This window comes from Rhinoderma darwinii, chromosome 5, assembly GCF_050947455.1.
Source record: "Rhinoderma darwinii isolate aRhiDar2 chromosome 5, aRhiDar2.hap1, whole genome shotgun sequence".
NCBI classification, from domain to species: Eukaryota; Metazoa; Chordata; class Amphibia; order Anura; family Rhinodermatidae; genus Rhinoderma; species Rhinoderma darwinii.
Window position 1 is genome coordinate 323,265,196 of NC_134691.1, and position 20,757 is coordinate 323,285,952.

Below are 20,757 nucleotides of genomic sequence, written 5' to 3' on the forward strand. Positions count from 1 at the left end.
GGTGCACCTAATCATGTCTTCTATCGCTACCAGTTATCAGCCTGTATCTAGTTGTCCGTAACCAGCAGGTAACTTGTCTGCTGTTGCTATCCGCTACCAGCCTGCATCCAGTAATCCACTACACGCCTGCATCCAGTAATCCGCTACCAGTGTGTATCAAGTAATCCGCTACCAGCCTGCATCCAGTAATCCGCTACCAGCCTGTATCCAGCAATCCACTACCAGCCTGCATCCAGTAATTCGCTACCTGTCTGTGCCCAGATTCCTTCTACCTCCCTGTGTCCAGCTGCCAGCTACCTGCCCGTCTTTTGCTGGCTGCTATCCACCTGTCATTCGTGATCCGCAGTCGAGTTTCCATCCATCAAGGTACCATCTACCTGTGCCTGTCTTGCATCTATCTGGCCAGCAGTTACTCCATCAGGACCACCTCAAGAGGTAGCGACATGGCAGTCTCCCCACACCAAAGACCAGATCCCTGTATAGGGGTTAAAGGGTAAAGAAAGGGAACATATCTGTCCATAAATTTGCAGGTGTCACCAAGCTATATAGTGTAATACAGACTGCAACCTGTAAGTTATATTATGGGCCTGGACACAACAAAATGTCTGGGCCCTGTAGTATGGCAAGAAGATTATTTCCATCTAAAACCCAACATGGTGGACTATTAGGATCATAGGATCTACTTGACCATCTTATGAAGAAATATTTCCCCTTCTACTCTAAAAAAGTCATGAAATTAAATAAAGAAGACTAAGAATGACTGTAGGAAAAGGTGCGCTGTAGCACGACATTCTAATAGGTCATTTGACCATAATATGCCTGACACTCATGGACATCATGTAACTAGATCTTTTTCATGTACACGCAGTCCATGATAGGGGCAGGCTTGGTCATTGATGACGTAGTTATATGGCAGCATACTTTGTGACATTCCTATCTCTGTAGTATTGCTACCGATGCTATTATTGGGCAAAGTGGCAGCTATGAAAATATCATTATACATTATTATATATTTATTAATATTATTAACATGGGGGAGTCATCTCATTATAATCTATCATGGGACCACTTGTGTGCTACTCATCTATTTCACCGCCAGCCCCTGCGCTGTGTGTGGGATATCCATCATCATCCAACCGTGATAGCGTTGCGATGAGTAGAAATTGTGCTAATTGTTCTTCTTTTTGGTTTGGAGCCACCAAAATTTTTATGGTTTTCTTTTTGTCTTTACTACTCAATGCCCCATATTCCTGAGGCTACTATGACAATACAACAGCCACTCCAGCAATATTGTGAACATTTCCTAACCTTCGAACTACCCATAACATATAGGAACATGTATACTGCTTTCTTCATTGATGGGGTGGCTGAAGTTCTCTGAGCATCAGGTGGACGTGCAGACATTTTCAATTTCACCTCATTTTCTTGTTTCTCCATGTGTATATGTTTCTCATGACCATCTATCAAACTTAAATGTGGTTTACATGGTAAGGAAGGTTGAGGGAGCTCTGACCTATGTAAACATATTTTATTTCTACATTTAAAGGGTCCTACTTGTGCTGAAGATGTGAATGAATGTCAGGTTTATGGCGGGACGGCGCTGGGTTGTCAGAATGGAGCCTCATGTGTGAACATACCTGGAAGTTACACGTAAATCGTTCTACAACAAAAACTATCTATCTGTATATCTATCTCATCACTGGGTGTTGTGTGTTTTTATATAGAAATATATTTATATAATTCTCATTTTTAGGGTTATCTGAACCTATATCTGTCTATATTGCTGCCCAAATGCATAAAAATAACAGGAACGTTCAGCTTGACTCCCACGTCCCCTTCAGAGCATATATATACAGTGAAGGAAATAAGTATTTGATCCCTTGCTGATTTTGTAAGTTTGCCCACTGTCAAAGACATGAATAGTCTAGAATTTTTAGGATAGGTTAATTTTACCAGTGAGAGATAAATTATATATAAAAAAAAAAAGAAAATCACATTGTCAAAATGATATATATTTATTTGCATTGTGCACAGAGAAATAAGTATTTGATCCCCTACCAACCATTAAGAGTTCAGCCTCCTCCAGACCAGTTACACGCTCCAAATCAACTTGGTGCCTGCATTAAAGACAGCTGTCTTACATGGTCACCTGTATAAAAGACTCCTGTCCACAGACTCAATTAATCAGTCTGACTCTAACCTCTACAACATGGGCAAGACCAAAGAGCTTTCTAAGGATGTCAGGGACAAGATCATAGACCTGCACAAGGCTGGAATGGGCTACAAAACCATAAGTAAGACGCTGGGTGAGAAGGAGACAACTGTTGGTGCAATAGTAAGAAAATGGAAGACATACAAAATGACTGTCAATCCACATCGATCTGGGGCTCCATGCAAAATCTCACCTCGTGGGGTATCCTTGATCCTGAGGAAGGTGAGAGCTCAGCCGAAAACTACACGGGGGGAACTTGTTAATGATCTCAAGGCAGCTGGGACCACAGTCACCAAGAAAACCATTGGTAACACATTACGCCGTAATGGATTAAAATCCTGCAGTGCCCGCAAGGTCCCCCTGCTCAAGAAGGCACATGTACAGGCCCGTCTGAAGTTTGCAAATGAACATCTGGATGATTATGAGAGTGATTGGGAGAAGGTGCTGTGGTCAGATGAGACTAAAATTGAGCTCTTTGGCATTAACTCAACTCGCCGTGTTTGGAGGAAGAGAAATGCTGCCTATGACCCAAAGAACACCGTCCCCACTGTCAAGCATGGAGGTGGAAACATTATGTTTTGGGGGTGTTTCTCTGCTAAGGGCACAGGACTACTTCACCGCATCAATGGGAAAATAGATAGAGCCATGTACCGTCAAATCCTGAGTGACAACCTCCTTCCCTCCACCAGCACATTAAAAATGGCTCGTGGCTGGGTCTTCCAGCACGACAATGACACGAAAAATACAGCCAAGGCAACAAAGGAGTGGCTCAAAAAGAAGCATATTAAGGTCATGGAGTGGCCTAGCCAGTCTCCAGACCTTAATCCCATCGAAAACGTATGGAGTGAGCTGAAGATCCGAGTTGCCAAGCGACAGCCTCGAAATCTTAATGATTTACAGATGATCTGCGAAGAGGAGTGGGCCAAAATTCCATCTAACATGTGTGCAAATCTCATCATCAACTACAAAAAACGTCTGACAGCTGTGCTTGCCAACAAGGGTTTTGCAACCAAGTATTAAGTCTTGTTTGCCAAAGGGATCAAATATTTATTTCTCTGTGCACAATGCAAATACATATATATATAATTTTGACAATGTGATTTTCTTTTTTTTTTTATATATATAATCTATCTCTCACTGGTAAACTTAACCTAGCCTAAAAATTCTAGACTGTTCATGTCTTTGACAGTGGGCAAACTTACAAAATCAGCATGGGATCAAATACTTCTTTCCTTCACTGTGTGTGTATATATATATATATATATATATATATATATATATATATATATATATGTTTTATCACATTTATATACACATGCTGTATGTATACATTAACTATAAAAACAACACTTAACCCACCGTTCCAATAACTGCTAAATGATAAACTTGTTTTTTTATGCAGTGTTACAGTTCCTCTTTTTTAATAAATATATGTAATAATTGTACATTTGCCATTCACTTGCCTAGGAAAGCTGGGTCAGGGTGTCTGTTGCAGCTATAGTGCTGGCTATAATGGTCGCTACCCTCCTTTCTCAGAAAAACATACAAAACAATTTAAAAGGGTTATCTAGAAAACCCATTTCCATACACCCTATTAGGGAATACTGAGTTAATAAAGGGGGTTACCCTGTTCAGGATCCTCATCTCTTGGCCAGAGCAGAGAGCAGTTACAAAGAGCGTCTCTCGCTCTGGAGGACCTGTACTGTCCTGCTTTACATAGACAACACATTGATATGAATGGCACTGTGTAATGCCTAATTTCCCCTGTGGTGGCGCTGCAGGGAAACACTTACTGCCAGGTTTCCCCACAGATTACAGCTGATCACTGGCAGGGGGACACTTTGAGATCAGCTTATTGTCAGGGTAACCTGCTAACAATTAGGGATTGATTAAAGTGGAGAACCCTTTTAATAGGTTGTTTGAAATCTCGTCAGAAGAGAAGAACTATATTTAGTAATGATTTGATGAGGGGACATTTCTTTAATGTGCTGTCTATTTGCAGGGCCTTAGGTTGTTTGGTGTGTTGTGCAGTACCTTCTATGGATACCCACCACCTTATAATGTGCCATGTAGTACCCAAATAATAGAATCATACAATGCCGTAAAATATTACCCAGTCAATAAACTATGGGAATGTATATTCATTCCATGCAGTTGCTTTTCCAAAGCTTTTCCAGAGGTTTGGGCACCAAGTGTTGGATCGGGGGTGCTCAGGCCATTAGGGATGGTGATGCTCCTTTCAGTATAGGTCAATAATGCGCCCAGTACAAAAAGATAGGTCACCCACCCCTAAGGCCAGCCCTGCGTGAAATTATTACACAAAAGATGAAGTGGTGGACAATCTATTCCAGTGATAAATGCCATTAGCTCCACCATATTACAAAAATATTTAAACCATTTGCATTTTTCTTCTTGCTCTATTTTGTTATTTTCTATAATCTTGACATTGAGCATTTTGTTTTTCATTGGTATGCTCCAGCTGCTCCTGCACTCCAGAGTGGTATGGTCCACAGTGTACCTCCAAGTATGATGACTGTAAGGCTGGTTCTGTAGAACTCTGCGTGCATGGAATATGTATAGATTTGGACAGAATACAAAAAGATCAGGTAAATGATCAACTACAGACAGCGAATTCAAATATTAGGAAAAGTTATTGTCTTAGATTCAAATTGTGTGTATACTCTGTATATATACAGTATATATCTCATGTGGAAAGGACACAACTGAAGGTAGCTGTAAGTGATGGGTGTATCATAGGGACTAAAACTATGTATTATAGCTACATAACTTATCTTGAGATGTGACATGGGTGCTTTCCCTGTCAGTAGAATAAGGACAGGGGGGCTGCTGTGATGGCTGTCAGTGCATTATGACAACCCCTCTATTCACAGAATATAGATGCTTGAAGTGGATCTGTTAGGCGAGCTCGGGAATATATAGTTTTCTATAATCTATCATTTCAGTATTTTTACTCCTTTCTCCTCCCCCTCATAAAGAAAGCCTGTGAGTCCTCCTTTCTCCGCCCACACACAGTGATTGACAGCTTTTCTTGTATGGATTTATATGCAGGTAGAGCTGTGAATCACTGTGTGTGGTCCGAGGAAGCAAGACTCAAAGGCTTTCTCTGGGCTTTCTCTATGCGGTGGCGTAGGAAGCAGGACTCACAGGCTTTCTCTATTAGCGGAGGGGATAGCAGGACTCACAGGCTTTCTCTATTAGGGAAGGGGGAAGCAGGACTCACAGGCTTTCTCTAGGCTTTCTCTATGTGGGAATGGGAGAACTAGGACTCACAGGCTCTCTCTATGAGGGGGCGGGAGAAGTAGGACTCACAGGCTTAATATGTGAGGGAGAAGGGGAAGCAGGACTCACAGGCTTAATCTGTGAGGGAGAAGGGGAAGCAGGACTCACAGGCTTTCTCTATAAGGGGGCGAGGGAAGCAGAACTCACAGGCTTTCTCTATGAGGGGGCGGGGGAAGCAGGACTCATGGGCTTTCTCTTTGAGGGAGCAGGGGAAGTAGGACTCACAGGCTTTCTCTATGAGGGGGTGAGGGAAGCAGGTCTCACAGGCTTTCTCTATGAGGGTGTGAGGGAAGCAGGACTCACAAGCTTTCTCTATGAGGGGGTGAGGGAAGCAGGACTCACAGGCTTTCTCTATGAGGGGGTGAGGGAAGCAGGACTCACAGGCTTTCTCTATGAATCCTGGCAGCATATAAACAGATTTTTACATAAAAATACTGAATCAAATCATAAAAAACTATATATCCCCAAGCTCAGCAGCTCATTCTCTATCTTATACTGTGGCCTCAGATAGGGGATGTGATAGATCCACTTTAAATAGCATCTGTATTCTGCTAACAGCACCAGGCTTATATATACTAGAATCATTTATTGTTCTAGGAAAATATGTTTTTTTATGTGTTTTTTTAATATTTATTTTATATTAAATAATATCTACTTAATAATATATAAAATATATTTTATAGAAGTTATAATTTATGGTAAATTGTTGTGCTATATTTTATAATGACATGGCAGCCCAGGTACAGCTGTGTGTGCGACTCTGGATGGACAACACGTACTGGAATCTCTACATGTACAGAAGATATCGATGAATGTTCCCTGCTCAATCCTCCCTGTTCCCAGAATCCTCCTGTGCAGTGTTCCAACACTTTGGGTTCCTTTACCTGTGGACCTTGCCCAGCAGGTATTGTCATATTTATTAATTGGGAAATCTCGAAATACTGGGAACTGGCGATACCTAATATTCAGGAGTTTACTAGCTATATCTGGTTTTGGAAAGTTTGGTGACAACCTATATGTCTGCCACTATTGCCACTACAGCAGACAAAGGGGTTGTCACTCAGCTTTTCCGAATGACAAATTCTCCCTAGTTTTGCAGTGATGGGCCACATTCAGACAATGTTGTTTTTGCTTTTTTTATTTTTTTTTAAATATAGGGATTTGATGCAAAACTGAGAAATGTAAGTCAATCTTTTAGGCCTGGTTAACACAATGCAAATCTGGATTCTGTATTGAAAATCCTTCTTAAATATACAGTACATTGATGTAATCTGAGCTTTTCTAAATTAAAATCTGCAGAATGCCTGTGTATGCAATATGTGAACTTGTTTTTTTATATTTATACCCAGTAGACCCCAAATGTAAGAAGAATCAGATGTAAGAGAGCATAGTTCTCTACCATGATAGGTTGTATTGGCATGGAGGAGCAGGCAGTAATGACATTAGTGCTCTGTAGTTACAGCCAATAGTTGGGGGCACTGATTAAGCGGGGGCGTACCCCCAGTGATTAGCTATTATCAGTGAAAGAAGCTGCGGCCCGCCTGACTTTTAAGATAATGGAGATAGTCTTTAAGGACCCATTAACATCACAGTGGCATCCATCACCCATGGACTATTATGGGATCCATGTAACGTAACATGACCTTTTAATGACGTATACATTAAATGGATCCCATAATAGTCTATGGGTGACGGATGCCATTGTTAGGCCTCCGTCATCCATAGGCTATTATGGCATCCATTTAAAGTATACGTCATGAATACCTCATGAAGTATAAGTTGAACAGATGCCTCGGACGTATGCCATACAGTGATATATGTCACCTATAGGCTGCCATGTAAAAAATAACATATATTTTTTTGTGGGATCATGTTGTATGGAATAGCGTAGTCTACTACGCTATTCCACACCTAAAATAAAAGCTATACTGACGTATCCCAGCCTGGGGAAGGGCAAAAGGAAATGTTTTTGGCCTCTGTCGGGTTAATGAAGCCCTATTGACAGTTTATCGGTGCAGGAGGACGGGCGATAAACCTCAGAGGTAATTTTTGAATTTGGGAAGACATCGTTTGGCCCCCGTAGATGTGGTATAACCGGCCTCTATGACAATTCTAGTATATTCATAAATCATAATAGTTTTGCCCAATTCTTCTTTGCACTGATATTCGTGTCTCTTGACCCTTGATAGGTTGGCAAGGAAATGGATACAGTTGTCAAGATATTGATGAGTGCGAGACAAACAATGGTGGTTGTTCTGTGGCTCCACTGGTAAAATGTATGAACACTATGGGCTCCTATCATTGTGGTCCCTGTCCTCCAGGTATTTTAATTTATTATATCTTACATGTAAATTACTTTCTTGCCTTTATGATATTATGCACTGAGAGTGTTAAATTATAACCCAAACAGGTTATGAAGGAGACGGACGAACCTGCAATCAAGTGGATGCCTGCTCTGTCAATAATGGGGGCTGCCACCGGTTGGCTTCATGTGCCCCCAGAGAAGGTAATATGTTACCATATTTCATTATATTTAACAGTTCATTTCATTACTCAGCTACGATATGCCATAGTTTATACTACTTTATATGTTCCCTCAGAGGGTACTTTGCCAATTTGTGTCTGTCCGCCCGGGTACACTGGAAATGGCTATGGGGAATATGGATGTCTGCCTATCAGTGACATTTGTCTGAAGGAAAATCCTTGTGTAAATGGAGTGTGCAAGGTAAGTCATTATATCATATATTACATTTCCAATGGCTACAATTACTAGAATCAGAGGGTTGCATGTAGTCACCCACCGTTCCAAAAACTCCTGAATGAGAAAATTGCCTATTTACGCAGTGTTACGCAGCTTACTGATTTACTAGAAGAAGGCATGAAAAAACTCTGTCTATAGGAATATTGTGTAGAAATAAGTTACATCATTTTAAGGCAATAAATGCCCTTTAGCACCTATTTATAGATGTACAGGAGTCATTATAGATCTTTGTACTGCTTATCAGATGGGTAATCTATACCATGGCAACAAGTGACTCTAGAACAGTGTTTCTCAATGTTCCTAAGTCAAGTACCCCTACTCAAATAAATTACTGTATTTCAATGTACCCCCAGTAAAAGTACCCCCTAGGGATATGGGGTAAACTCCCTGGGGTACATGTGCCACAGCTTGAGAACTTAGACTCTAGACCAGTGTTTCTCATTGTAGCTCAGCCAAGAACTCCTTACTCAAATAATTGACAACAAAGTACCCCTAAGACTATGATCACACACTGTGCTGTACCTACTAAAAGCACAACATGAGGACAGTGCGGGTACTCACCAGAGACATGGTGTGTACCCCCTGGTGTACACATTCCACATGTTGAGAACCTTGGCTCTAGAAGAAATGTCATATCAATGTACCACTGGTTGCATCTATGAAAAGGGGTGTACATAGAGAAGAGGGGTCCATAATATAAATCAGAATAGGGCCATCTACCTATTACCAGTTCCACATCCTGAAGTAAGAGGGCCTGGAAATTGATTGCCCACGTCTTTAGTAGAAGAGAAACTATGTGGCCCTCATGCAGGCCACCCAACCCTTGTTAAACTTTTTTCAGTTTGTGTGGTGTGACCAGCCCGAGCTGCCTTCCCCTAATTCCCGTGGACACTATGGCATTCACAGAGGTTGCCTGTAGAACAGTACATGTGCCTGTAATGGAATTGCAAGTCGAGCGATTCCACAAAAGCTGCTGGAGAGTGCCAGGAATGAGCGTGCAAATAAAACCGCAACCTCAAATCCATCACAACTCTGATCGACAGAGTCTAAGGCTACTCTAAGGTTTTTGCCAGAGCCGACCGCAAGGTGGGATGGTCTTTGCTACATAGAACCCAGGTTGTCTTAGCATAGTTTAGTTTTGGATAAGAGGTGCAATGCTGGCAAACCTGAACAGGATAACCAAAAAGCCGGAGGGTAAACAGAAAGTCCAATACAGAGCGAGTGGAAATCAGGTACAGCAGAGGTCAGAACCAGCCGGGAGCAGATAATCAAAATCAGTACACAAGGGTTTATCCTTAGACAAGTCGAGGTCCGTTTCCAAGAAGTCCAGAAGTCAGAAGCAGAGGGAATGTTAGTAGCTTGATCACAACACCAGAAGACTAGGAAAATCACAAGCAAAGACAAGGTGGAGGAAGCCAGGTATAAATACTAACCCCACACATGATAGGCAGAAAGGCAGAGAAAAGAGATCAAAAGTAAAACAGAATGCCCAGAAGCTAGAACAGTAGTCCTGGTGATCTCAAGGGAACAGGCGTTTTCCTAACAGTGTCCTTGTCTATAACTGTACAATGGAGGTATAACTGGTAAGAAAAAAGAAACAAACTGTAAAGGCTCCAGCACTGGCAATTTGTATATGAAAAAAATAACAAAAACCTGTAAAAATAAGTTGAGCAAAAAGATGTATCGGTGCAGTAGAGATGATAATGAAAATACTCAAAACACCAATGTACAGAAATCCACATTGTCCTACCAAGGCTTTATATTAGTCAGGGAAAATGCCCCAAATACCCTTGAGTATTATATCATTTATGGTTGTCTGTATAATTTTGTTCTTATCTGTTCTATATCCAGCCTGGCATCTCAAGCTACATTTGTGAGTGTCATTCAGGGTGGACTGGCACCAACTGTACAGAAAACATTAATGAGTGCGCCAGTATACCATGTCAGAATGGAGGCATCTGTATGGATGGAATCAATGGTTACACATGTAACTGTACCAACGGATGGACTGGATTCCATTGTGAAACTCAAACACAAGGTATGCAGCTGCTTTAAAGGCTTTGTACGCCTTTGAGGGCATTTTTTTATTCAAATAAATAGCTTAGTCAATGTGATTAGTGTAACTTTGTAAATAGTTGTTTTTTTAAAAATTGTTTTACTTTTGGAGATACAGCTGTTCTGTATTCTCTATACAGATCAGCTGTATCGCTCATTTTACACTGAATTTGTCAGTCTCGCAGACCTGACGATTTCAGTGCCGGCAGGTCCTTCGACCTGTAATCGATCACATCTAAGTTATGAGCTTAGATGTGATCGTTTACAGGTGGATGCTGCGTGTCAGAGACAAGCAGGACCCGCCGTCACTGAACCCGTCAGCTCTGCAGGACTGATGGATTCAGTGTAAAATGAGAGATACAGCTGTTCTGTATAGAGAATACAGAACAGCTGTATCTCCAAAAGTAAAACAAATTTTACCTAAAAACTATTTACAAAGTTACACTAAACACACTGACTAAGCTATTTATTTTATTTAAAAAAAATTCACTCAAAGGTGTTCATAGCCTTTAATGTTATTATTTTTTGTCATTTTTTTTTATTGTTTCTTTTAAGTAAATAAATGATTGATCTGTAAGTATAATGCTGTGTTCACATTAGTGTTTTTCCACCATCCATCATGTCCACTTTCGCAACCAATTTTTAGTATTGCTCTAATGCATGAAAAATTAAGCACATTTTCTTGATTAAAAACCTCCTATTGTTTTGTGTATGCAGCTCCTTTGCAGACCTATGTGTCTCCATGATAACAGACCACAAACAAACCCAGTGTAGTCTGATCCTGCAGTCACACTCCCTTCCATCTGTCCCCTAAGGGTATGTTCACACGCAGTGAGCAAAAACATCTGAAAATACAGAGCTGTTTTCAAGGGAAAACAGCTCCTAATTTTCAGACGTTTTTTAAGCCACTCGCAATATTCGCTGCGTTTTTCACAGCGTTTTTTACGGCCGTTTTTGGAGCTGTTTTCAATAGAGTCTATGATAAACGCCTCCAAAAACGTCCCAAGAAGTGTCCTGCACTTCTTTTGATGAGCCGTCATTTTACGCGCCGTATTTTGACAGCGACGTGTAAAATAAAGGCTCGTGGGAACAGAACATCCTAATTCCCATTGCAAGCAATGGGCAGATGTTTGTAGGCGTAATGGAGCCGTTTTATCAGGCGTAATTTGAGGCTTTAAATTCCAGAATTACGTCTGAAAACACTGCGTGTGAACATACCCTTAAACTTACTAACGTTCATTTGGTTAGCAAAAGTATAGGACAGATGGAAGGGAGTGGATGACTGCAAAATCAGATTACACAGGATTTATTTGTAATCTGTTCTTATAGACGCACAGGCGTAAATTTATTAAGCGTTGCTTTTTTAAATTATATAATATAAATTTTATTAATATAAAGAGCCCTGGGGTACGATGCGCCTAATTTATGTTAAACAAATGTTTGCGCAAATATGGTGTGTGCACTTGTAAATTTGTTGATAGATACCCCCCCACAATGTTCTGCGTAGGAGCTTTAGACAAAAAAAATTGTAATTAAAACTATTTGTAAAGTTGTTTTATTTTGCCGGATCGACTATTTATGCAAACATTAAACATTTTATAAGTTATTTGATTGCATGAAATATTATGTGCTGAAATATATTGGGGGGAACTTATCCAACACTGAACGCCAGTATTTTGGGGGGAAAAAGTTGCACATTTTGGTGCTTGTTTTGCACAAAAATTTGCGACTTTTTAAAATCGACGCCGCACCTGGCAATACTTTTTAAAAGTGTGCATGGCTTTGCTGGAGTTGGTTTGATTCTCTGGTTAACGGACAGTCAGAGATGTGCCTAATTTATTAAGAAGTGTGCGCCCCTTTATAAATTAGCCACTTTTTACTCCAACTTTATTTATATAAAGACTGGCGTATGAATTGTGTGGTTTATAATGTGTTTTTTATTATTCATTTATTAATTTTCATGTTTTCTTTTTATTTTATTCAGCTTGTGGGGGGGTTTTAAGCGGTTTAAATGGGACACTGAGTTATCCCAACAATCCAGGCAACGAAACTTATGGTTCCAATCTAAGCTGCTCCTGGGTCATAAAAACTGAGCCTAACAAGGTGAGGAAACATTACATTACATATATAGCATACTTCGCTACTTTTAAGTAATGCTTTCAAAGAGAAAGAAAATGGCAAATCTTTGTAGATCCACCCCTAAATTATCTAACACCCCCCCATAATGATGGCCAGTGCCCCCCCCCCCCCACAGTCAATGACAACTATATACACTAGTGCAACCAATTTTATTGCTCCAAGGCATCTAAAATAAAAAAAGAAGCAACCTTGCAAGTAGTCTTAATTTAAAATATCCTATTATTTTGTGTATTCAGCTCCTATGCAGACCTATGTGTCTCCATGTTTCCAGACTACAACAAACCCTGTGTGTTGTCTGTTTTTAATTATGTATTACTCCCCTCTGCGCCCTTTGCTTCCTTACGTACAGGCATTAGAAGAGGGGGCAGAGAGAATCAAGTAACACATAACTGCATGATCAGACGACACACTGGTTTGTTTGTAGTCTGTAACCATGGAGACACATAGCTCTACATAGGATTTTGTGAATAGGGCTATGCTGCAATACCGGATACAGCCCATGAATTAGGCTAGCACTCTTTCTAGGAAATGAAACGTCCTTTCACTTGTAGTATTTTTATGACAGGTGTAGACGCTCACTGGTTTTACAACGTAGGAAAGAAGAAAGTTCCTCAGCACATCCATAAAATATAAAAAGGGCATTATTTTCATCTTAAAAATCCAAGGAGGGCACAGGTTAGGCGTGTTACAGCTTACGCGTTTTGAACAAGACTGTTCTTACTCGTGCTATTAAAATATAACTTTTACTTTGATCAAATAAAATGAAACATACCATTATTCATAGTGCTTGATACATAATGCCGTCGGGATAAGTTGAAAGGCACAAATGAACTGTGATGTAAAACAGTCTCTTAATCACTAGAGGTAGCATAAATTGGGTCTCAACCAAACAACTTCTAGGGCTCAGTTTTGACGTTCCCGACACATGTAGGTTGCAGCTGGATGACCCTGAACTCTCAACAAAAGTGCCTAAGGACAAGAAGCAAAATAGGGATACATCTAAACTGTCCCTCACAATGCATCCTGTACTCTCCTTTAGTGAAGCACCCAACTTGAAAAGGGGTTACCCTACAAATTATCCCTTAAGAACCCCAAAAAAACTGTTTGGAGCTCTGGTTGCAAAGTGCTTACTGGTTTTACTAGAGAATGGGCAATAATGCATTGGACAACAATAATTAGTTTTTCTGTTTTGATAGATTCTACGTATTACATTTCCATATTTCAATCTGGAGAGCAGTTTTAGATGCAGTTTTGACTTTCTTCAAATACATGATGGCGAAACAATGTCCGACTTCAAGCTGGGAAAGTTCTGCGGGAACACTGTCCCAGAAGAATTATTTAGCTCCCACAAGGCTTTATATATCTGGTTCGTGTCAGATCACATGTTCAATCATGGAGGATTTCGAATTAACTGGGAGTCTCGTGAGCCAGGTGATAACTTTTTTTTTTTTTTCATTTGCACTATCTAAGAAATAATTACGAAATCTAAGATTTTCCACGTGTCTACTGATTGAACCAGGAATACATAAATTAGGCTATAATAATGATCTAGATCTACTCTAATGAGACTACATGTCGTGATTTTTTTATCATCACTACCAGAAATGGCCAACTTAATTTGGACCACTCTCGTTTTAGGATCCCCCAAAACTTCTTCCCTAGAACTACTATGTATCATATAACCAAACAACTATCCAAACATCATCTGTAATGCAAAACTTACAGGTACATGAATCATGCAAATCTGCCAAAACTACTTTCTTAGGCAGAGTACTGGGAGAGAGGTAGCAATGCAGATTTATTTTGACTATGTGAAAAGCTGGATGACATGAACACTGTGATGGGGCCATTAGTGGTTGCCACCCAGTAACTGTTAGTAGACTAAGCAATCACAAGAGGGCACATATCCCAAACATATCCATGGGGCCCCATTGATCCAACGTATGCCAAAAGAGTATCCTTTTGGCATATGTCAGGGAGGTAAGTGTGTGCCTTTTTTTTTTTTTGTGTATTGAATAACATTTTTTTTTTACAAAGGGTCCCTATAGGCAACCATCGGAAGTATACGAAGTATACCTTTGACGAAAGGCTCAAACTTAGTTTAAATAGAGCCTTAAGCACAACCCATGTTACTATTTTGTGTTTGATTTATACAATCGACCCAAAGCATCTGCCGAACATATTCGAGGCATATTTCCGATATGTTGATGTTGTATCATCTTAGTATTGTTTTTCATAAAATGTCATATTTATTTTCTATTTAGTTTGTGGGGGTCAACTCTCAGAACCTCATGGATTCATATTCTCCCCTGGTTATCCTGGTAACTATCCACCTAATCGAGACTGTTACTGGACAATCTCCGTTGACCCGGGTCTTTACATCACCTTTGCTTTTGGCACATTAAATCTGGAGCAGCACAACACCTGCCAAAACGATTACCTGGAGGTATATATTTATCAATGTATTGTTTTATGTGTTCTTCAGTCCATTGGCGAGGCGTTCTTTCATACGTAAGTGTGTAATCTTCAATTCATAAGTGTATATATGTGTCATTTGTCAGCATCACGAGAATCAGACTCCAGATTGAGTGGGTCTCCACATCTCCATATACTTTGTTGTTATACTGTATAATTTTTCTACAAATTAGATTCGAGATGGCCTTTTGCCCGCAGACCCTGTCCTAGGTAAATATTGCAGCACAAGTTCTCCAGTTCCTCTTCGGACATCTGGTCCATATGCCTGGGTTCACTTTCATTCTGACAGTATGATAACAGACAAAGGATTTTATATCACCTATACAACATCTTCATGTGAGTAATTGTACTGTTTTCAAATAACTTTTTAATTATCAACCTTTGGGGAACAATCATATTTTATACCATTGATGAAGGAAATCCCTCTCTAACCAACTGCATCGTTGTGGAACAGACCACTGCACACAGATAACTTAGATCGAGGGCCTACATGGCATAGAGGCAGCTCATGTGGACCATAGAGATGGGGAACACTGCTCAATTTGGCCCCACGGGGCTGAAGGAACGTCTTAGGGCTTTCCTTGTCCACAGCTAGACAAAACTAGAATAAAAGGGAGGAGGGAACCAGACCAAAGGGTTTACATAAAAATGTGCTCCTACAAAAGATGGGAAGTGATATTGGGGTATTGGAACTGTACTAAAAAACCTTTAGTTAACAACCTGCCAAACTAATCCCCATAGACTTGTTTGGAGATAGACAAACCCCTTAGACTTTTTTCTCCTCTTTGATGCAACAGAATATCTGATTGGCTGCTGTCTGTCACATGTTAATGGACAAAATAGTGTTTATAAAAGAGTAGAGTTTTTGTCTTTAGTATAATTTTCACGATCTCTTGTCTTTTTTACATTACAGCCGGTCCTTCTTGTGGAGGAAACTTCACTAACACTGAAGGCTTCATTGAGTCTCCGTTAAGGCCTGATGCTTACACAGGAAACAAGCAATGTGTTTATATCGTCACACAGGCCCCAAATGAAAAGATCAGCCTTAAATTTACTGAAATGGATCTGGAGAGCAGCACAGGGTGCTCCCTAACGGTTATAGAGGTAGTTTTATATATTTTTGCACTATTACCCTATTTTATAACCATGAGAGGGGACCCTATAGCAGAAATCAAAACAATGCTTTTCTTCTCATACTGCTTCATGCCACAATACTCTATCCTGAAACAGTAGAAATCAGTTATCATTAGTCTCCCCACCATTTTATACTTTGTAGAAGAGCAGTCCGGAGAGATCTACTGTGACCATGACCATGTGGAGCATGTGGAAAAGGGGAGCCACCAGCAGGTACACACCTTCCATTAGAAAGGAAAATTGGGCCAGCCAGATCTGAGACCCCAACTTCTGATAGTGGCTGCTGGAAATGAGTGGCTACTCCATAGCGGCTGCTGGAAATGAGTCTATGCTATAAAGGTGCACAAACCAGTTGTAGACCAGCCAACTTGACCTTGATGGTGGATCTATGTGCAACCTATACATCCCATGGTACATATGTGCAGTTGGGTAATGACCAAAAGGTCCCTTTGCCCCATATTAGGAGCTTAGTAGTATAAAATTACATGTGATAGTTCAGGTCCATGTTATAGATTTTGCAATGGGGCCCAGGAGCTTCAAGTTATTCCTCTGATGCTAGAAAGTTGCAGATCAATTTTATACTGACTGATATGCTTTGCTCTGAAATAATTTCAAGCTACGAAAACTCCAGATCATATATTCATTTTTATGCTATTCTTATGTCACTGCAAGAGTTTAGCCATGCGACATACTAAATATATTGGATGATATGTAGTGATTTGGAACTTTCTTTAGTAGAGACATACATGATGTGTTAGCCCATTTACTGTTCACTATGTTTAGATAATAGATTAAAGAAATGAATATGCTGCATACAGATACCCCTGATGTGTTATATTGTGCAGTGTGGAATTAAAGGGGTTGTCCAGGATTAGAAAAACATGGCTGCTTTCTTCCAAAAACAGCACCACACCTGTCCTAGGTTGTGTGTGGTATTGCTTCCAAGCCCTATTTGCTCCAATGGAGCTGAGCTGCAATACCACACACAACCTGTGGGGAGGTGTGGTGCTGTTTTTGGAAGGAAGCAGCCTTGTATTTCTAATCCTGTGCAACCCGTTTAATGACAGATTTGTTGTATGTAGGTTAAGGATGGAGATACAGAGACGGCACCTTTGATTGGAAGATACTGTAACAGCACAGTCCCTGCTCCTATCATATCAAGTTCAAACACACTTTGGTTGAAATACAGGTCTGATTCATCAGCAACAAGATCCAAATTCAGAGCCTTATACCAAGTCGGTAAGATCATTACACTTAGAATTGATGAGCACCTTACTGTATGTTAAGCATCAGCTATACGTAAGAAGTGAATAGTAGAGTCCCATATGCTTCTATAAGTACCTCATTTACGGCCCCGCACAACCGGTAGGTCATTCCAACTTCAACTCTAATAGGGGTTTCCCCCGGCATTTCGATATTCTCTTTATGGACCTAAAAATAAAACAAAAACAAATGTTGCCGTGCCCTTACCTTTCCAATATTGCCCATTTCCTATGTCCTGACTATGGACGACACGTCGTGATGCTGGATTGTAAGCAAGGCAGGGAATGAGGAGACTGGTTGAATTTGAAAGGTAAGTATATGGTAAAGTCTAATGGTTTTTACTTTTAGGCTTATAGAGAAATCATTGAAATGCCCTGAAGACTCCTTCAAAGGGAGGGATTTGGGTAATAGATTTATTTTAGGGTTTTATTGATAATGCAGTTCCCTAACTTGAAGTTGGAGCTTCGTAGGTTTGATGTGACATTTATGAACTTTGATTGGATGGTCAGAACATTAAATACAACCCTCTAGTCTGGTATTATGGTGGTGCTCTGGATGCCAGAAAAGTGCCAATTCTCGGCTTACATGCGATCTGTTCTTTCGTAGTATGTGGCGGTTCACTGTCTGGAGCAGGAGTTATCCATACCCCTCATTACCCCAATCCATACTATCGGGAGAGGTCCTGTGAGTGGATTATTACTCAGCCAGAAGGAGAAGTGGTTATGTTTAAGTTTGACTCATTTAATATCTCGAGCAACTCTGTGTGCAAAAACAATTATGTTGAGGTAAGAAAAGTGAATTTCCCTTTTTAACAGCTGTGTGGTGAATATCTGCTCTCTCTATAGCTGTATACGAAATGTATTTTTACAGAATATGTGTAGTGGGTCAGTAAAATATAGTATGTAGCATAGAATATGGATGGTTTAATGGTAACAGAAACATTTATGGCATATCAACTTATCTCCTGGACAGGGGTCACCCAACATCCGTCCTGCCTGGTGAGGTGGCCGCCACATTCAGACAGAGAATGAATGGAGAGTTGGTCATTTGCTTGGCTGTTTCTGTAAAAACTATAGGAATGAGTGAGAGTGCCACGTTCCCACCTCTCCATTTATTCTTCGCCAGGATTCGGTCAGTCAAAGAAAAGGGGCCTGGCAAATTTATTATAATTTATGCCAGGTTTCACTCTATAGGAAGTAGCAAGGTAGAGGCCCCCTTGTCCCCCTGATTAGAATCTTCCGCCCCGTAAAACATTAGCTGATTCCCGTCCACTGGTTGTATATTTACGGCCAGCGGTCAGGGTCCTTAAAACCTGCGCCATAGACTATTTACGGCACAGGTTTTAGCTTGCTGCCCGAACGATCTCTATTGGTCCCGGTGATCATGTGACTGGTCACATGATCGCCGGGATGTCGTTAGTGGCAGACTGCTGCTGGGTCTTACTAGACCCAGCACAGCCCTATTAGTGACAATAGTCACTATGAGAGGGCTGATTTCCCCTGTAATTGAGGCTGCTGTGCAGCCCCAGTTACAGTGGAAAAGCATGGTGTAAAACAAGAAAGAGTTTTGAGGGACAGACCATAATAATAAAAAAAATAATAGTAAAGTAAAGTGCAAAAAAAATTATATTAATACACATAAAATACCCACCCCCAAAAAAAGTTCCCCCCGCCAATCATTGTTGTAACGCTAGTCCTAAGCTAATCACCCTAAAATAGACATTTAATATATAAAAATTTACGATAGACAATGACGATCACAAATAAATGGTCTGTTTTAGGAAAAAACATTGTTATTACCAGAAAAAAATAGCTAAAAGTAAAAAAAGGAACCTGCGTTGCCTACGGAAAAAACAACGCAAAAATCACGTCGCTAGCCCAACAAATAAAAAAGTTATAGCTGCTTAACTAACGAGTACTAAAAAGGGCTAAACGGTGTCTGGTCCTGAAGGATCAAAATAGCCCGGTCCTGAACCGGTTAAAAATTAAAAAAAGAAACACAAATTTAAAAAAAACTATTATACCCGCTTCTCCGCTCCTCTACTTCCCTCCGACTTTCTCTTCACCCCAGTAATGCTCATACAACACTACGACGCAGATCAGCGTCGGGACATTATATGCGACACAGCACTGATGACGTTCAAGTGCTGCGTCGCATAAGGCCATTGTACGAGAAGTGCTGGAGTGATGAGGGAGCCGGAAGAGAGAAGAGGAGCGCTGAGGTGAGTATGCAGGCTTTTTATTTTACGACCGATGGCTAAGAATGAATGGTACATGGCCGCAGTCGTTGGGCACACAACCCAGCCGAAACTTGCTTTCGCCTCTTAATAAATGTGTCGTTGTTTATTCTAAATTTAATTACTATTCAACACTATTGTATGAAAGGGCAGTGTTAATAAATTGCCCCCATAATGTATTAGAAAGTTGTTAACTTAAAGAGGCTCTGTCACCAGATTTTGCAGCCCCTATCTGCTATTGCAGCAGATAAGCGCTGCAATGTAGATTACAGTAACGTTTTTATTTTTAAAAAACGAGCATTTTTGGCCAAGTTATGACCATTTTCGTATTTATGCAAATGAGGCTTGCAAAAGTACAACTGGGCGTGTTGAAAAGTAAAAGTACAAGTGGGCGTGTATTATGTGCGTACATCGGGGCGTGTTTACTACTTTTACTAGCTGGGCGTTCTGATGAGAAGTATCATCCACTTCTCTTCACAACGCCCAGCTTCTGGCAGTGCAGATCTGTGACGTCACTCACAGGTCCTGCATCGTGTCGGCCACATCGGCACCAGAGGCTACAGTTGATTCTGCAGCAGCATCAGCATTTGCAGGTAAGTAGCTACATGGACTTACCTGCAAACGCCGATGCTGCTGCAGAATCATCTGTAGCCTCTGGTGCCGACACGACGCAGGACCTGTGAGTGACGTCACAGCGTGATCTCTGGAGAACACGGCTGTGTCTGCACTGCCAGAAGCTGGGCGTTCTGAAGAGAAGTGGATGATACTTCTATACACAACGCCCAGCTAGTAAAAGTAGTAAACACGCCCCGATGTACGCACATAATACACGCCCAGTTGTACTTTTACTTTTCAACACGCCCAGTTGTACTTTTGCAAGCCTCATTTGCATAAATACGAAAATGGTCATAACTTGGCCAAAAATGCTCGTTTTTTAAAAATAAAAACGTTACTGTAATCTACATTGCAGCGTCTATCTGCTGCAATAGCAGATAGGGGTTGCAAAATCTGGTGACAGAGCCTCTTTAAAACCGGAAAACCTCTTCTCTAGTTTAGAAAACCCATTTCATTATATCCTATTAGAGAATTCTGACAATAGAGGGGGGGGGGGGGGGTTCCTCTGTTCAGGATCCTCATTTCTTGGCCAGAGTGGAGAGCGGCTACAAAGAGCGTCCCTCGCTC

The 20,757-nt window shown here is 40.7% G+C and overlaps 1 protein-coding gene across 1 annotated transcript in view; it reads left to right on the top strand.

Annotated features, from left to right (window-relative positions):
• CUBN (cubilin) overlaps positions 1-20,757 on the top strand; it is a 190,371-nt gene that overhangs the window by 15,046 nt on the left and 154,568 nt on the right. The window contains exons 6-19 of the mRNA XM_075828736.1: positions 1,547-1,650; positions 4,692-4,818; positions 6,248-6,416; positions 7,702-7,833; positions 7,923-8,018; positions 8,113-8,237; positions 10,125-10,311; positions 12,313-12,431; positions 13,664-13,898; positions 14,732-14,913; positions 15,116-15,278; positions 15,856-16,046; positions 17,159-17,315; positions 17,946-18,124. Coding sequence (XP_075684851.1) covers positions 1,547-1,650; positions 4,692-4,818; positions 6,248-6,416; positions 7,702-7,833; positions 7,923-8,018; positions 8,113-8,237; positions 10,125-10,311; positions 12,313-12,431; positions 13,664-13,898; positions 14,732-14,913; positions 15,116-15,278; positions 15,856-16,046; positions 17,159-17,315; positions 17,946-18,124 — 2,166 coding nt within the window. The remainder of the gene's footprint in view (positions 1-1,546; positions 1,651-4,691; positions 4,819-6,247; positions 6,417-7,701; positions 7,834-7,922; positions 8,019-8,112; positions 8,238-10,124; positions 10,312-12,312; positions 12,432-13,663; positions 13,899-14,731; positions 14,914-15,115; positions 15,279-15,855; positions 16,047-17,158; positions 17,316-17,945; positions 18,125-20,757) is intronic.